Here is a 17,680-nt window from a genome sequence, read left to right as displayed (position 1 = left end):
CTTCAAATGGAGAGGATATTTAGTGTGCTGACTGCCTCTGCTGAAACTCAATAAAAGGCACAGATTCCAATGGTAGACTATTCCAGTGCGTAACAAAGTGAACAGCTGAGAAGAGAAAAAGAAGACGAAAATGAAAGAATAAAAAGCAGCTATCATGGGAAAATAAGAAGAACGTAAGACAATAGGAAACAATCAACCCTCCAAGTGCTTCTAATATGCAATTCTCTTGTAACACCTGGGACCCTTCAACCAACCATAGCCATCTCAACACCCACAGGTTCCACTGAATGTCTCAGCTTGTGTTCTCCCTAATTGTCTGAAAACTGTAGAATAATAACTACATAGATAGGGTTAGAGCTTTAACTGGGTGAACTGGATGAAAAGTATGATGGGAATTAGAGAATACAACTGAGGGATTCTCATGACCTCTTGTTCCTCCCCCCTCTCTCTGACTACAACACATTGGAATTTTTCACTCAGAAAGAAGAACAGTATACACTGTCTAATTCCATAACCAAATCACTTTGTCTTAAGATGACACTGTGGTTACCAAGTAGCAGTAATGTCATTCATCTGCAACATCACTCACATGCCTCATGAACACAGGGAAAGTGGTTAAGGTTATCAAAAATCTTAGAGTACTTATGTATTAAAAACACATATCAACATATCTGTTCTCCTCAAGAATGAATCAATATGTTTAGAGAAATTTTAGGCAGTATAATAAAAGAAAAAAAGAGCTCATAAAAATATTTATATACTGACAAATTAAAACAAATACATAGGTGAAAAAATCACCTAAGCATTCCTCAGGCAGTTATTTCCTGGAATACTGAGAATAACTAGGAAGGCAAATCAAACCTCCAAATTCAACAACAAGGGTTACTAGGAATGCTCAAGATGCTGTCTATATCTGAAATGTATAATCCCAGGTGGAAACAGAGCTCTCAGTATTAGTCTAACTTTGGAGTAAGTAAAACTAGAATTGTATCCACTGGAGGATAAGTGATGATTAAACATTTGGAAGCTTCATCAGGTAAAGAATAGGAATCCAAAGATTAGAAAAGATAGAAAGTAAACGATAACCTTGTCTAAGAAGTATTAAACTTTCAAAAGAAAGAATGGGTCTTTTGGACCAGGAAGAAGCAAGCAAGAAAGATGAAGGCAAACCTGAGATGCCAAATGGTTGCATACTGGTCTGCATCAGTTCAGACTAGACTTACCCCAGATGTGGTCCTTCGAGTTATTAAAATGTTGTCAAAATATGTTGAAGTCAACTAACTATCTGAATAGGAGAACAACTAGTTAGATGGGTTAAGAAAAGAATTAGTGAATGAAGTTGTTTCTAAAAACCTATTGGAAGTTTTTTAAAGTGGCCTTTTAGAGGACTAAAAAGTAATACAGATATCAGGAATAACCCTGGAAATTATAATTCAATAAGTCCTCTGTATCTAAAACCATTTAAAAACTATAAACCATTTTAGCTAAACCATTTAAAATTACCATAAGATGTAAACCACCTATTCTTCTACAACTGTGCAGTTTGCACTATAGAACATGTATGGAGATTAACCCTTCTAAATGTGGATGTGTACATTTGTGTGCTCACAGTAATAATTTGAAATCTGTAAGAACTCAGCAGCTCTTTTGTGAACTCCAGCAGTCCTTACCCATTTCAGCTGTGGCTGTCTGAACCACAGTTGTTTTCTTGGTGTTCCTGTAATGAGAAAGGAATTTATTTTCTATGGGCTGAGATAACAGCTTTGCCATACAGAGCTGACTATTCACAGAAACTTTTCATTTGTAAATGTAGCACACTCGGCTGTGGTATTCTAAATTTTCTATTTCTAAGCTGATTTTTGTGAACTTGTCAAATTGGAACTGCTTTCTGCTCTTCTAGTAAAACCACTCAGTTTTTCAGTTCATCCTCTTCTGCTTCTTAGCATAATTCTCTTTCTCTTAGGGTCTGTATGGCAGTTCCAATTAAACTGCACTACCCTAAATACTTTTTCTCACTCTTGAAATATGTTTTTGTTTTGTTTTTTTTTTATTTCCAGCAGAGTAGTTATGAAAACACTGAACAAAAGTAAAAACTTGCTTGATTCTATTTAAAAAGGAGAGGCAACAACAACAGCCAAGAAAATCTACTAGATGGTTCTTTTAATAAATACATTAAAGTTTCTTTTATTTTTCTCCATTTTTAGCGACTAACATAACAAAAACTTTCAGACCATCAAACCAGTTTTCACAATCTGCCATAAATTCGCATTTCACAGAAATAATCCTGACAAGCACTAATAGATGAACGTTGTTGGTGCAATAATAAAACAATATAAGGCATATTTACACCATCCTTACATACAGAAAGAACACTGTACACACAAAAAAATCACAGATCCAGAACAAAGTAAATTCAATCCTTTAGACATTTTACGTTTATAGGCTTGGTATCAAACAAGTAATTCTCCAAGCAACAGCCAACCTCTTGCTCTTGTGTGATTTATTTGTAATATTGTGCTCATGCAAAACAGGTATTTGATTTATTGCATTAACATTGAGAGAATGTTGGGAATTAGTTCCAAACCCAGTTCAATTGAATTTTAAACCCTGTTTTTCTTCATCCTTAGTAAGTCTGAGTCATTTTTAATGGTGACATAAAATGAGGTGTTAACTGATGATTGAGATTTTTATTTGTTATGTTCCAAAATAATAATGAAGCTCAACAGACTGTGGTTCGAAAACCATCTTTCTTGACCATGCAATTTTTTCTTTGCTATTATGAAGTGGTTTAGATGAGACACCTTTTGCATTTTTAAAGTCTCTATCTTTTTATATATATATATATTTAAAGAAAAACATGTACTATCCAACATCCACTGTTCACAGAAAGAAATAAGCAGCAGGAATAGCTCTGGTGGCAGAGTCGGCCAGGAGGAGGAGGACATCAGTAAGAGGCAATGTAACAAACATCAAATGCCTCAGAGATACGTCAGGAAACAGTTGATTACTATAACCCATATTTCTGTAAGAGTTCAGACTGCCAGGGACGTTTGCGCTCTGGGAAGTAATCTGGAATGTGGATTTTTTTAAAATCTTGAATACATTTTCTCATTTCTTCCTCAATGCTCAGCTTCTCACACACCTTCTTTTTGGAAAGGTTTGTTTCTCTGGACTTGCTAATGAGAGTTTGAAAGAGTTCACTGTTCCTGCGTTTGTCTGGCGCTGGCATCCACTGCACCGGGGCCTTCTTGGACGGGCGATCCAACGTCAGAGTGTTGGGCTGGTGGGCTGTGGATGGCTGAGTGCTGGTGGCGTTTTCTTGAGGGGTGCTCGCTTCCGAGTGGCTGTCACAGCTCGAGGTGGACAGCTCGTTACAGGAAGTCCCACTTTCACTGCCCTTGTCCAAAACTTTGTCGTGCTTCCTTTCTTCGTGGTCTTGTTTGGGGGAAACGGTTCGCTGCGGGGGCCCTAAGAAAAAGCAGGAGAGAAAAAGTATTGAGCAAGCACTGCTTTACACATAAAACTGATCAGATACCATTTACATGATTCAGAGTCTCAGCTGGCAAAAGTTGGTCTCATTTCCTAGTAGGCAACAAAAACTACACCCAACTGGTAAACAAATCGAAGGTCTGGTCCTCAAAATTCTCACTCCTAAAAATGTTTACAGCAAGAATACTTTCACTGCCTGCCTCAGAATCCAGGTAATGAAGCATGCACGATGCTCACAAATTAGCTGCACTGGAAATCCTTGCACACAAGTTTAAATGAACAAGTTTGCTATTACACTGCAAGAAGTTTATTGTGATAAATTAGATTCGGTTGTATAAGGGAAATACTACTGTACAATTTGCAAGATCTTCACTTGAATAAAAATATTCCAAGGACTTTGATTTTAATTTTTTTTGGAAGCTCTTAATTCACTTTGCCTGAACAGTCGACTGATACTGTGCTCTGCAGATGTCAAGTCTGCAGAAGCTCTAGTCAGAAAAAGGAGTATTAAACCTAGGATAACAGAGAGATCACTCACTCCTGACAGAGTCTTTAGGGTTTTGGGGTTTTTTATCCTGTAATGATCTCACTGCACTTCTTACTGTCAGTTGTTACCCAGACTTGGTGCAAGCTCAGAATTCAGCTGTACACCTCCTGCTGCAAGGCTGGCAGGGAAAAGGAGGTTATGAAGTTTACTTAGGTAAAGAGGCACTCTGCCATGGCAGGGGGAGCAGCCCACCAGCCTCTTGGCAGGCACTGCTCAGCAATTTACATGCATGAAAATCAGATCTAGGCTCTTATTCCCTCCATATATAATTTCTGTTTTGAAGTCTTATGCAGAATATTAATGTGAAAAATAAGTGGTAGTCACTAAATCTGTACAAACATTTTCAGTTTTGAAGACTTATTTGAAAACTCCAGCTGTGAAGTGAAATGATGCTATGCTGACATCATATAAACGTCACAATCTTAATTTAGGACACTATCTAAAAATGACAGAAATATCTATGGAGTTTAAGGAGTTTTGAAATGGACTAAAGTATTCACTAAAGGGAAAAAATTCAAAGATATCTAAGGATCTAAATGAAAACAGAGTGGGGATTTAGTGGCAGTTGTGTTTTTCCTACAAATCCTAAAGGCTTCCAAACAGGTTGGGTATCTAAATATCTTTTGAAAACTAGGTTATCCCTACAGTTTATCCAGACACCAGTATCAGTTTACTGCCATTGCCAGTACCAAAACTCAGAGTATGACAGTTCTACCTCGGGTCACTGGGACAGAGTTGCAAGATTTTTGATTCACTTAGCATTTTGTTGCTCAGAATTACAAATAAAAAATGCAATTACAATTACAAAAAATGCAGAAGCAACATGAACACCCCAGTGGTCTTTTTGACAGTGCAGTTTTGTGATTCAAAGGAACATAAGAAGATTGCAGTATTTTATATGAGACGGGGAAAAACAAAAGAAAGCAACACACAAAAGAAAAGAAAGATTAGTCAAACAATAGCAGCATTCAACAACCTGCTTTTCTTTTGTTTTAGCCAGCATCTCAGGATGCTGTATCCCATTTCTGTAGTCCATCTAGAGAAACCCATGAATAATCAAGAGCCAGAGACAACAATCCTATAGGGCTTGTACTTACATTATGCAGAGTGAAAAACAGAAGCAATTTTCTACTTCATTATATTCAACCCAAATATTTAACACATGGCTGCAGTGATTTCCCTCCTTCTTCTCTTTCATAAGTTTGTTCACCTTCTTAAATAGATTTACATGCCTTCCTTCTATTGTTGTATCTAGCACTTCATTTCATACCTCAAACGATTCTATGAATATGCTAAATTGAGAGTCAGCTGGCATTATTGAACTACTCTGGCTTTGCAGCATGCAATTATCAAACTGAGTCGTTAATCAGACAGTGATTTCAGTATTGTTACTCTGATTTTCAGTAACATGATTAACATCAATATCTAATCTAGTTTACAATCTCGCCTTCTTCAAATATAACAACACACTCTATGACTAAGAAACTAAAGCTTTTTGTTTGCAGTACTCAGTAGTCCTCCAATCTCTTTCCTGCCCATTTCTTTTGATGCAACTTCATATATCAAGATGGTATTTCTTGTTGGTTGCTTTGTACTTAGTTCTTTATTGGTACTCCTTGCTTCTCATGGGCTCAAACCCGCAATGTACTAAGGACCTATTTCAGAAAAGCACATTGAAATACACTTTCAAGAATATAAAAAAGATCTATTTCCTGCTATAAGATTATTCAGGAGCATGACAGTAGGCAGGTATTTAAATACTTCTTTGGATCACAGCCATGAGGTTCAGTACCTTAGAGCACTGAGTGCCGTATGCTCCACTGAATTGCCTAAATTCACAATGACTTGAATCGAAACACAAGTTTCTCCTACATCTCTCCTTTTAAAAATTAACAAATCCTCCCTCACAAAGAATTTTTTATATACCTATGCACTGCTTTCTCAGTAGTGCGTTATTAACAGAAGCAACAGTTCTGCTAGAGGGGAGGTTTTCCTCACAGTGTTTTCTGCCTGCTGAAACCCAATAGAATTTTAAAATACATACAGAAGGATCTTCAAAAGATTTGAATTTTGTTGAATTTTCAACACCAGGGATTACTAGAAAAATTTAGCTACACTTCTAATTAAAAAAAAATCTAGTTATTGCCCTTTTTGCTGCCACACTTTTCACTGTACCTCCTCAGCCATTCCAAGATAACATCAAAGACGTTCAAGTAGTTCAGTCTACCTGAAACTACTTATTTTCCAGGAGTGCAGAATAGCTCTTAAAAACTCAGAGAAGGTATATTTGCTCCACTGTGCACACAGAATCATAGGATCATTTAGGTTGGAAAAGACCTTTAAGATCATCAAGTCTAATCCTAACGTGACACTGCCAAGTCCATATGTAACACTAAAATAATCACGGACTTGCAACCTGTCTCTCCTGCTGCTGTCTGTTCCAGGACCTTCACAGCTGCTGGTTCCCCAACTTGGAGAGGCTGAAGTGAGTCACTGCATCTCGGTCCTCTCCAACTCATCTCCTCTGCAAAGATATATCCTGTTGCCTTCTCCACTGCCCAGTTCTCCAAACAGCTCCCAGGCAGCACTTCTCCTCCAGGCAGTTCCAGTAGACACTTTTTCCTTTGATTGTCTTATCTAGCAGCATCTCTCATAGAAAATTAGAAAGTGAGCTAGCCTTTACCTGGGCTTATTCATCACCTCTACGATGGTGGTATCATGGTTTAACCCCCGCCAGCATCCAAGTACCACGCAGCCACTTGCTCACTACCCCATGAGCAGGATGCAGGAGAGAACCAGAAAGGTAAAAGCCACGGAACTCATGGGTTGAGATACAGACAGTTCAATAGGGAAAGCAAAAGTTGTGCACACAAGCAAAGCAAAACAAGGAATTAACTCCCTCCTTCCCACTGGCAGGCAGATGTTCAGCAACCACCTGGAAAGCAGGGCTCCATCACATGTAGCGGTGACTAGGGAAGACAAATACCATTGTTTCCAATGCCCACCCCCTTCCTCTTTCTTCCCAACACTTTATGTACTGAGCACGATCTCACAAGGTCTGGGATATCCCCTTGGTCAGTTTGGGTCACCTGTCCTGGCTGTGTCCCCTCCCAGCCTCCCATACACCCCCAGTGCCCTCACCAGTGCGGCACTATGAAAAGCACAAAGGGCCTTGGCTCTGGGTAAGCCCTGCTCAGAAATAACATCTCTCTGTTATCAACCACATGTTCAGCACAAATCCAAAACACAGTTCAAGCCACTGAGAGGAAAATTAACTTTATTCCAGCCAAAACCAGGGTAGCTGGGGGCTGCTAGACTCCAAAGTCTAATATACTTGAAAGAATAGCTCAAAGATATTTCTATGATCAGGAAGGCATATTACATCTACTTTGACTGTATTTACTCCTCATCTGTGTTGCTCTCTGTGCAGATTTTAGCCAACATTTCCTGAGAACCATATAATAAAAGAATCACTCTCAATCACTAGAAAATATGCATAGAAAATTATCTAGAAACTTAGGAACTTAATTCTCTGAAGTGAAAACTTGTTTCTATCAGTAATGACAACCAAAACAGAAACCAGAAGAAATCCTCTCAGACTTCCTGGTCAAAAAGTACCTGAGTAACAGAGCTCCAGTCAGAGAAAGAACAGGCCAAAAACCACAGCAAATCATACAATGGCCAGAAACTACTGGCTGAAAATTGTAACCATGTATTTACATAAATTGCTGCAGATATTCATAAAGTACAGTCTGAATAACTTTTTAAACCAGTTTTAGCTCTATCTCCTGCATCAGAGAAAAATACCACACATGAAACATTAAAAGCATAAAATAATGATGTTCTGCTTGTCTAACTTCAGTTTTTGTATACACTTATTTTCTTAAATATTTGTACAGCAGTCTTAATACCAAAGAAATCATATTCAAGCAGTGTTACCACAGAAGGACTTTGTCAAGAGATAAGCACAGGATGGAGTGACAGGATAGCGCTGTCACTCACTCCAGGCCTGGTGGAGGAAGATGTGGGTAGCACATCCTGGGTAATGCATCCAGGCAAGAATTCCCACTGAGGCAAACTGCCTAAAGAAGCAACTTCTCATGTGCATATCACATATGCATATCAAAGATCACCCCAAGTTATGGGACAGATGGTATCTCTGACCACCAATAACCACTGAACACCCATGCCAAATATGCTTCTGTGGATACCTGGAGCTTACAGTAAGATAAGCCACCATGGTGGGAACTTGAGATAAGATAAAGGTGGTTCTCCTGTCCAGGTGTTACCTCAGGCTGAGGGAAAGGCTAACAAGGCTGGGGGAGAAGGATGTATCACTAACAATGGGCAAAGAGAATGCAGAATTTGGAGGCCACAGGGCAAGCCAACTCAGCAATTATGTTGAAGTCAGCTCCGATGTGGTAAAAGTTCCGGCAGGGGGAGATTGTGACTGCCAACTCATGGCCCACCAACCCAAAAGAAGAGACACTGAGCATAGGACTATATAGCATTAGAAGTGAGGAAATAATTTAACCAATAGAATAAGCCAGCTGTGTAGACAGTAAAAAGTTTTTAACCACCTTGGGACCCTCACCACCAAGAGGTCCAGGGTGAAGAATGGCCAACAGGATGATGCTGGATTTATGGGTGGTGACTGTATTCTGCTTGATCGCTCTCTCTCCCCCTCTCCACCCCCAGCCCCCCTTTTCTATTTTTTTCTATTTCTCTACCTCACATTTACTGCCAAATAAAATCTGTATTATTGACTTTGGCATATGGACTCATGTGCATCTTTATTCGGCATCTCTCACTGGATCTTAACAGGCTTGTAGCTCAGAAAGTCAGCTACATCCCGGGCTGCATCCAGAGCAGCGTGGGCAGCTCTGCGTGCCCCTCTGCTCTGCTGTAATGAGGCCCCACCTGCAGTGCAGTGTCCAGCTCTGGGGCCCCAGCCCAGGAAGAACATGGCCCTACAGGAGCAAGTCCAGAGGAGGCCTCAAGGATGCTCAGAGGGATGAAGCACCTCTCCTAGGGAGTCAGGCTGGGAGAGTTAGGGTTCTTCAGCCTAGAGAACTGAAGGTTCTGGGGAGATCTTTTGCAGCCTTCCAGTCCTAAAGGGACTACAAGATAGATGAGGAGAGGCTTTTTAACAGGGCCTGTTGCAATTTGAAAAGGAATAATGATTTTAAACGAAAGAGGGTAAATTTGGACTAGATATAACAAAGGAAGTTTTTGCAGTGAGGGTGATGAGGCACTGGAACAGGTTGCCCAGACACGTGATGGATGTCCCATCCCTGGAAACATTTAAGGGACTGGGACTGTTGTTTAACATTTAAGCTGGATGGGACTGAGCAATTCAATGTAGTTGAAGATGTCGAACCTTCACTGCGGGGTGAGGTTGGACTAGATGGCCATTAAAGGCTCCCTTTCAACCCAAGTAATTCTTTCAGATTCTCCTTTCTTTGGTCAAATACCTGGTTTCCTGTATGCACAGTGTCAGATGCATGAATTAATTTCCTCACTCAGCTACTTTATTCCTGCAGTGTCTCAAAGATGATTTTTTTTGTTTATAATTCAGTTTATTTTTATTGCAAAATGTAAAAAAAGTTGTGAACATATGCATAGACTGCTGCAGTTAGCTATTTTAGTAACTACTGTGTTGAAATGAATAATGGAAAATCTTAGCTCTGGAGTACAATAGTTATAGCTGGATGCAAGACATGCAGATGAGTTGAAGCTGATATAAAAATGGTCATTTGGGAAAAAACCATAACCAACACTTTATATGTGTTCAGTATGCCCCACCTCAAGAAGGATGAAATCTGCTGAAAATATGCTATCTTTTACTATTGTTTCAGAAAATATGCATAAAAGAAGTGAACTGATTGGAGTTTTATGAATTCCCTTGCTAGCACTATAAACTAAAGCCTGTTTGTTGATTTAAGTAAAAACCAAAACCAATTAAAAAACCAAACCAACAAACCAAAAATTTTGAGTCTTTCTGTGATGTAATTTTAGTAAAAAAGTTCTTGAGGGTATTTTATCTTCGCACTTTCCTGTTTCTTCAAATGTACTTAAAAACCCAAACTCAGCTCTACTTCATACAGTCTATCCAATTAATTAAATAATCCACTTAATTAAATCAGTTCATTTGAAATGAATAGCCATAAACAAAAATAACTCCTGCATAAGCAATACATGTTTTGTAAATGTGTTATATTTATTGAGAATTTCAACAAACATCTTTAAGAACATTTTTTCTTTCAAGAGTGTCTTCAAAAAATTGCAGCAAAATTGCTATCATAATAATGATGTAAAATACTGAAACAGTAAATAAATTTCATGTTTCTAGTAGATTTAATAAAAAATGAAAATAGGAGGGCAACAGAGTTTTAAACTGACAGTATATTGGGTGGTTCAGGAACATAATAGCAATGAGAACAAAAGTTATTTTTATCTGCAGAATTAATAATATCTAATTCAACAATATTATTTGCAGTTTGATTAATAATTTTTGCTGTATGTGAATTACACATGACTTTGTTTAAAATGCAATTTTTCCCACATTGTTTCACAAAGTGGAAAGTCTTTATTTTTAGAGGCTACACAGGACCTTTAGTCTGGAACACAGATATGTTAAAACTCCTGAATGAATTTCTCCTCCACCTCCTCTCTCAAAACTGCCTTATAGACAGAGTGAATGTAAGATGAAACCTATTGTGTTTCATGATTTAATCTTTAGAATCTACATAAAATTAACTATAATTAATATACAATTACAGAAAAGAATACTCATCTAATCTCACATTGATGACTTACTCATCTAATATATCTAGGTTTTTATTACCTTTCACCAAGACTGGGAGTATTACACTAAACTAAGAGCTTAGAGAGAAGTCACCTGTGAAATCTGATGACAGATTATGGCTACTGTGGGAACACTTTCATTACCATAAGTTTGAGTACTTAATATCACACTTCAATGGTAAATGATTACCTTTTATGTCTAATTTCACTTTATTTATAAAGAAGATTACTTTTAAGAGCTCTGAAAGGATAGCTCTAAACCCCTGACATTTTCAGTGGCATATAATAGTATTTCCAGTTTTAGAAGAAAATCCTGTTCTTAAGAGCTCAGCTCAACACATGAATTCACTTCGAGACCTGCACAGGACCCAGCTGGACTCTTATCACTAGATCTGTAGGTTAAAACTATACCTTTATGGCTGGCAAATTTACAAGGTATTTCCTGACTACTGCACTCTGTCCTGTTTATCAAAAATCAAAGTTAAATCCACTTCTTGGACCTAGCAGCAAGAGTTTATGTGGGTTTAAGTCCACTCAGTTTGTCAGGAAAACTTCACTACTAAGTTTAGTTATCACAATTTACATCTAACTCAGTTCTGGGGGACAACAGATGAGGGGAAAAGGCCATGTCCCACTGAATGTCTATTTTAAGGCTAATACGCAGGCCTACACATTAATTAAGTGGTGTGCAGTCATCAGCTGTCCCCCTGGCCATGGATGAACTTCATTCATTATGAACATATCAAACAAACAGTGCTAAAAACTGAATATTCAGTATGAGAAATATCTAAACGCTCTTGACAAGCTCTGCTCTAGACAGCTTGCACTTATGGGAAAAATTGAAGAGCTCAGCATAGAAATTTCCATGAAATAAAACTCTGTGTAGGAGTCCTTATGCTGTGTGGCATCAAATTGCTTCAAGTAAAAAAGCATTCAGTTTCCAAATTGGGTTTCATCTGGTACAAAATTCCAAACCACTTCTTAAATTAAAGCCTTGATCCAAAGAATGCTTAGTACATAATAGCAAAGTATTTTTGATAAAGGACGATTGAAATTTAGCCTTTCCTATTTTCATCCTCCTTTGAGATGAGTGATGCATTGCTATGGATAACCAAATGCTCACCCTTTCACGTTTTTTGACCCAACTTGGTCTTGGCAATAGCCAATGTGAAGTAGAATAGCTTCAAAAAACCTAAAAATAATGTCCCTTTCACTTTCAATTACTTCAGGGTAAAGTACTCATTTTGAAGAAGCAAGGTGACTTCCCTCAGGCATAAGGGAGAATTAGTATCTGTGAGGCTTTGACTTATTACTGTGCTAAGTTCTGAACTCTTGGGTAAAAGGCCAGTGCTGTTGACATATCAGCTTCAGTACTTTGAGCAGAACCTGAATTTTATGTGATTTAGGAAAGCCAAGCATGGTGGCCTGCAAATGAGATTGCCACAGAGAGGCTTGTGAATCTCAGCAGGGCTTCTCTGACATGAAGAATAGCACTTAGGTTACTCATACTTAATCAAAACATTTTGTAAACATGCCCTATGCTCTGACAAAACTTCAAATTCATATCTACGGGGCATGTACATTGGTTTGGCCTCACTAATAAGATGATTCTGAGCTGTGAGTCCAAAACTGTAAAAAATTTAAAGAAAGTTTTAGACATAGCTGTTTATCGCATTTAAATCAAAGACAACATACTCTGTGACCTTAAGTTAAAGAAAATTTATTAAATTTTAAAAAGCCTGTTCATTCTTGTGTGAAAAAAAGACCTTATCAGAAAAACAATTTAACAGAGAAAATAATGTGAAAAAATACTGCCTCTCTTGAAGAAAAAAAAAAAAATTATTTGTATAACTTTTCTGTACTTTACTCAGAAAGCAGATTTTTATTGGCCTCCCTAGACAATTCATCTTTAGATGAAACGATGCAAAATTACTGCAGATAGAACTTTAGTCTAAATGTTTGAGCAAAAGCATATGAATATTATGTTCTGAAGAAAACTTCACCACAGACTTAATTATCAATTTTGATAGAACACATAATAATAAACTAAAGAAATTATGGGAAAATTACAAAGAAATCATGACGATTATAAGAGATGAAGGCAAAATATACTCCTTGATTACTTGGAACTGCTTTACTACATTCAGAATTTACCAGGACATGCAAATTATCCCACAATATTTTCTGTCCTCTACAAGCCCATGATGCATCTCACATGCCTTGATTTCAACACAGAATTTCAAAGTGGGAACTGTACACCTGGCAAAGACTTCTTGGTAATGTTTCGGAGTACTAACATTTTAGGAGTGTTTATTTTCTATTTCATGGATATTTCAATAGGAAGAATATGTCTGTGATTGCACTCTTGATGAAGCCTCTTATTTAAATCTCCTTACCTGCCATGGAAAGATCAAAGACACTGTGTAGCGACAGCATCTGTACTGGGCATAGCTCCCACAGGGGAAATTACCCTTTAATAGTGTTAAGCTTGATGGTGTGTGAATGGTTATGTGGTACTTGAAGTGAATGAACCAATTCGTCTTTCAGATTAGGGCCACATGCCTGTAAGTGATAAGTGCTTTGTCTCAAAAGAAAAAAAAAAGAACACAACAACATAAAAATATCTTACTGTCACATTTACTACCACCTGATGTTAAACTAACTTCTAGAAAGGGTGCAGTAGAATGAGTGAAATAAACCAATGAGGAAAATTTCTTTGCTTCTTTCCAGTTAAGCCGTATTTTTAATATTATCATTATTCATGACATAGAAAGACTAATTAATATATAGAGAGGGAACTATTTTTATTATATGGAATGACAGAAAAATAAAGAACAAATACTCTGTGCCCAGCTTGAATTCATGAGATATTTCACCTGAATCTTGTTTTGAACCAACCCACATTCTTCCATTTGTTACTTTTTCAGCTCAGTTTTGTGCTAGCCCAAACAGAACTTAAATAGGAGAGAGATGGAAATTCTGACATAGGCAATTTGTTGCATTCCAGTAAAACCAATGAAGAGACCACAGTTTTTTATTAAATACATTAATCTGAAAATTCTGAAGTCATTTTGCAAAGCGTCTTTTCTAGGCAGATAAGCTAAAGATGACAGGAAAGACCACTGGTTTTCACATCCAACTGCAAACAGAGTCCAATGTTGAAGATGGTATTTTTATTTGTGAAGTTAGAGATGGCTATGACATTAATGCACTGCTGGACATACAAGAAGAAAATGAAAAGTTTGGAATAGGAAAGTTTGGAATAGATAAGACAAGCTGAATCTGTAGCAAAAGATTCAAAGTCAGGAAACCACCAATACTGCCAATATCCACCCAGCAAGTATTATGCGTGACAGATTTAGCCATTTCTGGATTATATCACTAGGTCAATATTTTGCAGCCAAAGATGGCAAACCTCCCATTTACCCTTGAAGAATGCACTGTTTAGCAAACAGATTGCAAAGTCTTCTGCAAAATCCTAGAAGCAAAATTTAAAAAGTCCATCCCAGCTAAAGGAATATTGTAAGGTCACCTGCTAGGTCAACTTCCTAGCAGGCAACACAAACTTCCACAGCCAACCAGATGGTTCACATTTTCCATGTTACATTCTGTGTAAATCACCACATTCTTCAGTGGTGGTCATATGCTATATCATTCTCCTTTAACAGCAGAGCAATAGCAATAAAATACAAATATTATACTAGCAGCAGTATGGTTGAGTGATTTGGCTATTTTAGAATGAAAGTAGTTTGATATAAAAGTATCTGACATGTAGAATGGTTGATTTTTTTTTCTCTCCACCTATAAAAAAATTTTTCCCTTTCCCAAAATCTGAAAATGTAGGTACTTAAAATAATTTTGATGCCTGAAGGAGAATCTCAGAAATTAATGCATTGGTATACGTGACAAATGAATACAGCTTTTATAAAAAGTATGCTTCTTTCATAACTTTACTTGTCACAGTGAATAGGCCCAATTGCTTTATTTCAGTAACATCTTGGCAACATCTGGCAGATGTGCTTGTCATTCATTTACAAACTGTAGTCGATTAATGTTCAGCTCTGAACTTGTATTTTTTTGACTCATTATTTTTGACTGGTTTTCAGTTAAGAACTAAAATATTTTGTTCTGACCATAAGCAATGCTTATGAGTTACCTTTTAGATGCAGTATTTTCCCTAAAAGAAACTGATATTAAATGCCACCAAATTATAAATTTGGCTTTGAAAGTCAGTAAGACTTATCTACTGATACTCTCAAAACACCACAAAAAGGAGTTAGGGGAATGATCAAAGGCAGGATATTTGATTGTGTTGCTCTTGTAAATTGCCTTAAGATTTGGAGCTTCTTTCCTTAACTAGTGTTGGGAATAAGTTTACTTTGTTAATGCTGATCACTGGGAGAGTTCCATGACACAGACTCATCTTCCAGCTTCTATTTTAGCCCTTGCAGCTAAAAGCAGAGGTAACTTTTTCTTTCAATGCCTAGGATACTGGACAGTATCAGAGAATCTCAGTGGCAAGAATGCTCAGTGTTTTTAAGCTGCTCTTTCATAACCATTTCCTTCACCTCAGATGCAGGCTTGAGTTACAAAAAGGAAAAAAATTGATTAGAAGCTGACAGCATACTTGCAAAAGCTCTAAAAGGGCAGAAGTGACAAAAAGAAAGACAATCACTCCACATTACAGAAACATGTCCCAAATGCATCTCCCTCCCATGACTCACAGGACAAACTATAAATGGCTGCTTAACCTGTGGGTTTAGATCCTCACTTCTATTTCCTATTCTATTTGGTATCCTCAGATAACATTCAGAGAAAGTACTGTTGAGCTGGGGAGGGATACTGACTTCTGTATCCCTGTTTATCCCTGATACAGGCCCCCATTCCCTGGGGGTCCCTCTGAGGTTGCCCACTGTTATCATTCCCCTTTCTCACCTTCCCCTTTCTTCTCAGAACATATTTATCTGCTGGTCAATCAGGCATTTCAGTCTGTAGTCAACCACATTACTGGATGCTGCATTCTGCTTTGTAAATATTAATATTGGTTGGGCATCTGCTCAAGTGTGAAATAGTCTTTTAGCCACCAGGTCTGTTTGGCAAAGCCCTTATCAGACTTCTAAGCAATGTGAAGCTGAATCTCTTTCCACTCAGATAAGCAACACTCTTCTTTGAGCCACTCACATTTCTTTTTTCCTAAATTCATTTCAAATTCTCAGCTGTCAGATGTGGCTCCCTATGTGGCCACATAAATGTTTGTGCCAGAACAACAGGCACTGGAGGGAGGAAGGGAAAGTGCATTGATGGGAAAGGACTGTACCTCTCAGTGATGGCACCCAGCAATGTGAAACATGCATGAAGCAATTACTCACCTTCTTCTCACACACACACACACACACATTAAATATATTGAGTTTATAATGCCCCCGACAAATACAGTTTACTTTCAACAAAAGTATACATGGAATGTAAAAAACGCCATCTCAAATAAGGTCTACCAGTCAGAAACATATTTCAGTGGAACTTAAGGGATTCAGTCACAGTCAAAATCACTGCTTCTCTTAGAGGGTACAGCATGAGGTAAAGCAGAGGGAGACTGACCAACACAGTTTCAGAAATATTTGCTTTGACAGCTTCTTTGTAGGAAAGTTTATTCATAAATTATTGGCACAAACTCTCCTCTTTGGGGGTCGTCAGTGGCCTCAGATACTTTGTTCTAACAGTATGATCAAGAGGAGAAAAAAAATACCAATAAAAAAGACAGGATCAACCATCATGTTTGTGGCTTGTTTCCCCATTCAATTTACGATACTAAACTAGCAGTTTTCCTTGATAATTTTTATTTCTGTTTTTCTGAGTATCATCTCACAAAACTTTTCTGTGTCAATTACACTGTCACTTGCTTTAAAAAACAGGAAATCTTCATTTCTTCCTTCCAGCTCTTTCAATTTTCTGTTTTGTCTTTCCTTCTAGCATGCAAAATAAATTAATGTGACTTCAGAGAATGTGTGTAAGACATGACAATAGGAAGTTGTCAAAATACCATGCACTGGCTTTGGCCTTAAAAAAAATCATATGCTAAAGAATTATTTCAGACTTCAGCCACCGTGGTGGCTGAAACAGAATGATAATAGGCAGTAATCAATTGCAAAACAATGGGAAATGCAGACTCAGTAATGTTTGGCTACCAAGAACTAGCAGTGAATATATGAACTGGGCAAAAATCCACAGTGAATTAATTACCCTAAGGGTTGAACCATTAACACCAAAGCAATTCAGAATATACTTAAAATCATATTTGTACATGTTATGCCCTTCCTTTCTGGTCCCTACGATAACAAAAAGTTCTCAACCTGCAAGAATGCTGTGAAAAGACCAGAAATACTTGCTGAAAGCTTTCCTTAAATAACAGTTCTGGTCATCAGTGAGGTCCTTCTCACTTCAATGTATGCAGCATGAAGTATATTTGAGATTTACATTTCAACCATAGCAATGCCATTCACCTATTTTATCATTCAGGTCCAGTACATGAAAAACTATAAAGTAACACAAAATTATACATGTGGGGCATTTCATCCTAAACCATGTAAACACATGCCAATTATAACAACTCCCTATTTTAGATCCAAATTCCTAGATCACCCTAATGGAATAATTCAAAACATTCGTTTAAAGCTACTGAAAATATGAATATACATGCAGAAAACTAAAATGATTTATGATATATTTTTAAGTAAAAAAACCTACTCAATATGTAAGGGATAACGAATTCACTTTCCACAGAACACCTCATTTTTCCTCTGCTAAAAGCAGAATAGTTTGTAAATCAGTTATATGTTC

The 17,680-nt window shown here is 37.5% G+C and overlaps 1 protein-coding gene across 1 annotated transcript in view; it reads right to left on the bottom strand.

Annotated features, from left to right (window-relative positions):
• Positions 1–2,155: 2,155 nt before the first annotated feature.
• The window catches only part of KCTD8 (potassium channel tetramerization domain containing 8), a 92,132-nt gene continuing 76,607 nt past the window's right edge, over positions 2,156–17,680 (bottom strand). The window contains exon 2 of the mRNA XM_058024426.1: positions 2,156–3,468. Coding sequence (XP_057880409.1) covers positions 3,008–3,468 — 461 coding nt within the window. The 3' untranslated portion in view covers positions 2,156–3,007. The remainder of the gene's footprint in view (positions 3,469–17,680) is intronic.

This window comes from Melospiza georgiana, chromosome 5, assembly GCF_028018845.1.
Source record: "Melospiza georgiana isolate bMelGeo1 chromosome 5, bMelGeo1.pri, whole genome shotgun sequence".
In the NCBI taxonomy this organism is placed as follows: domain Eukaryota; kingdom Metazoa; phylum Chordata; class Aves; order Passeriformes; family Passerellidae; genus Melospiza; species Melospiza georgiana.
Note: the sequence above shows the minus strand (reverse complement) of the source record. Positions and strands in the feature narration are given on the sequence as shown.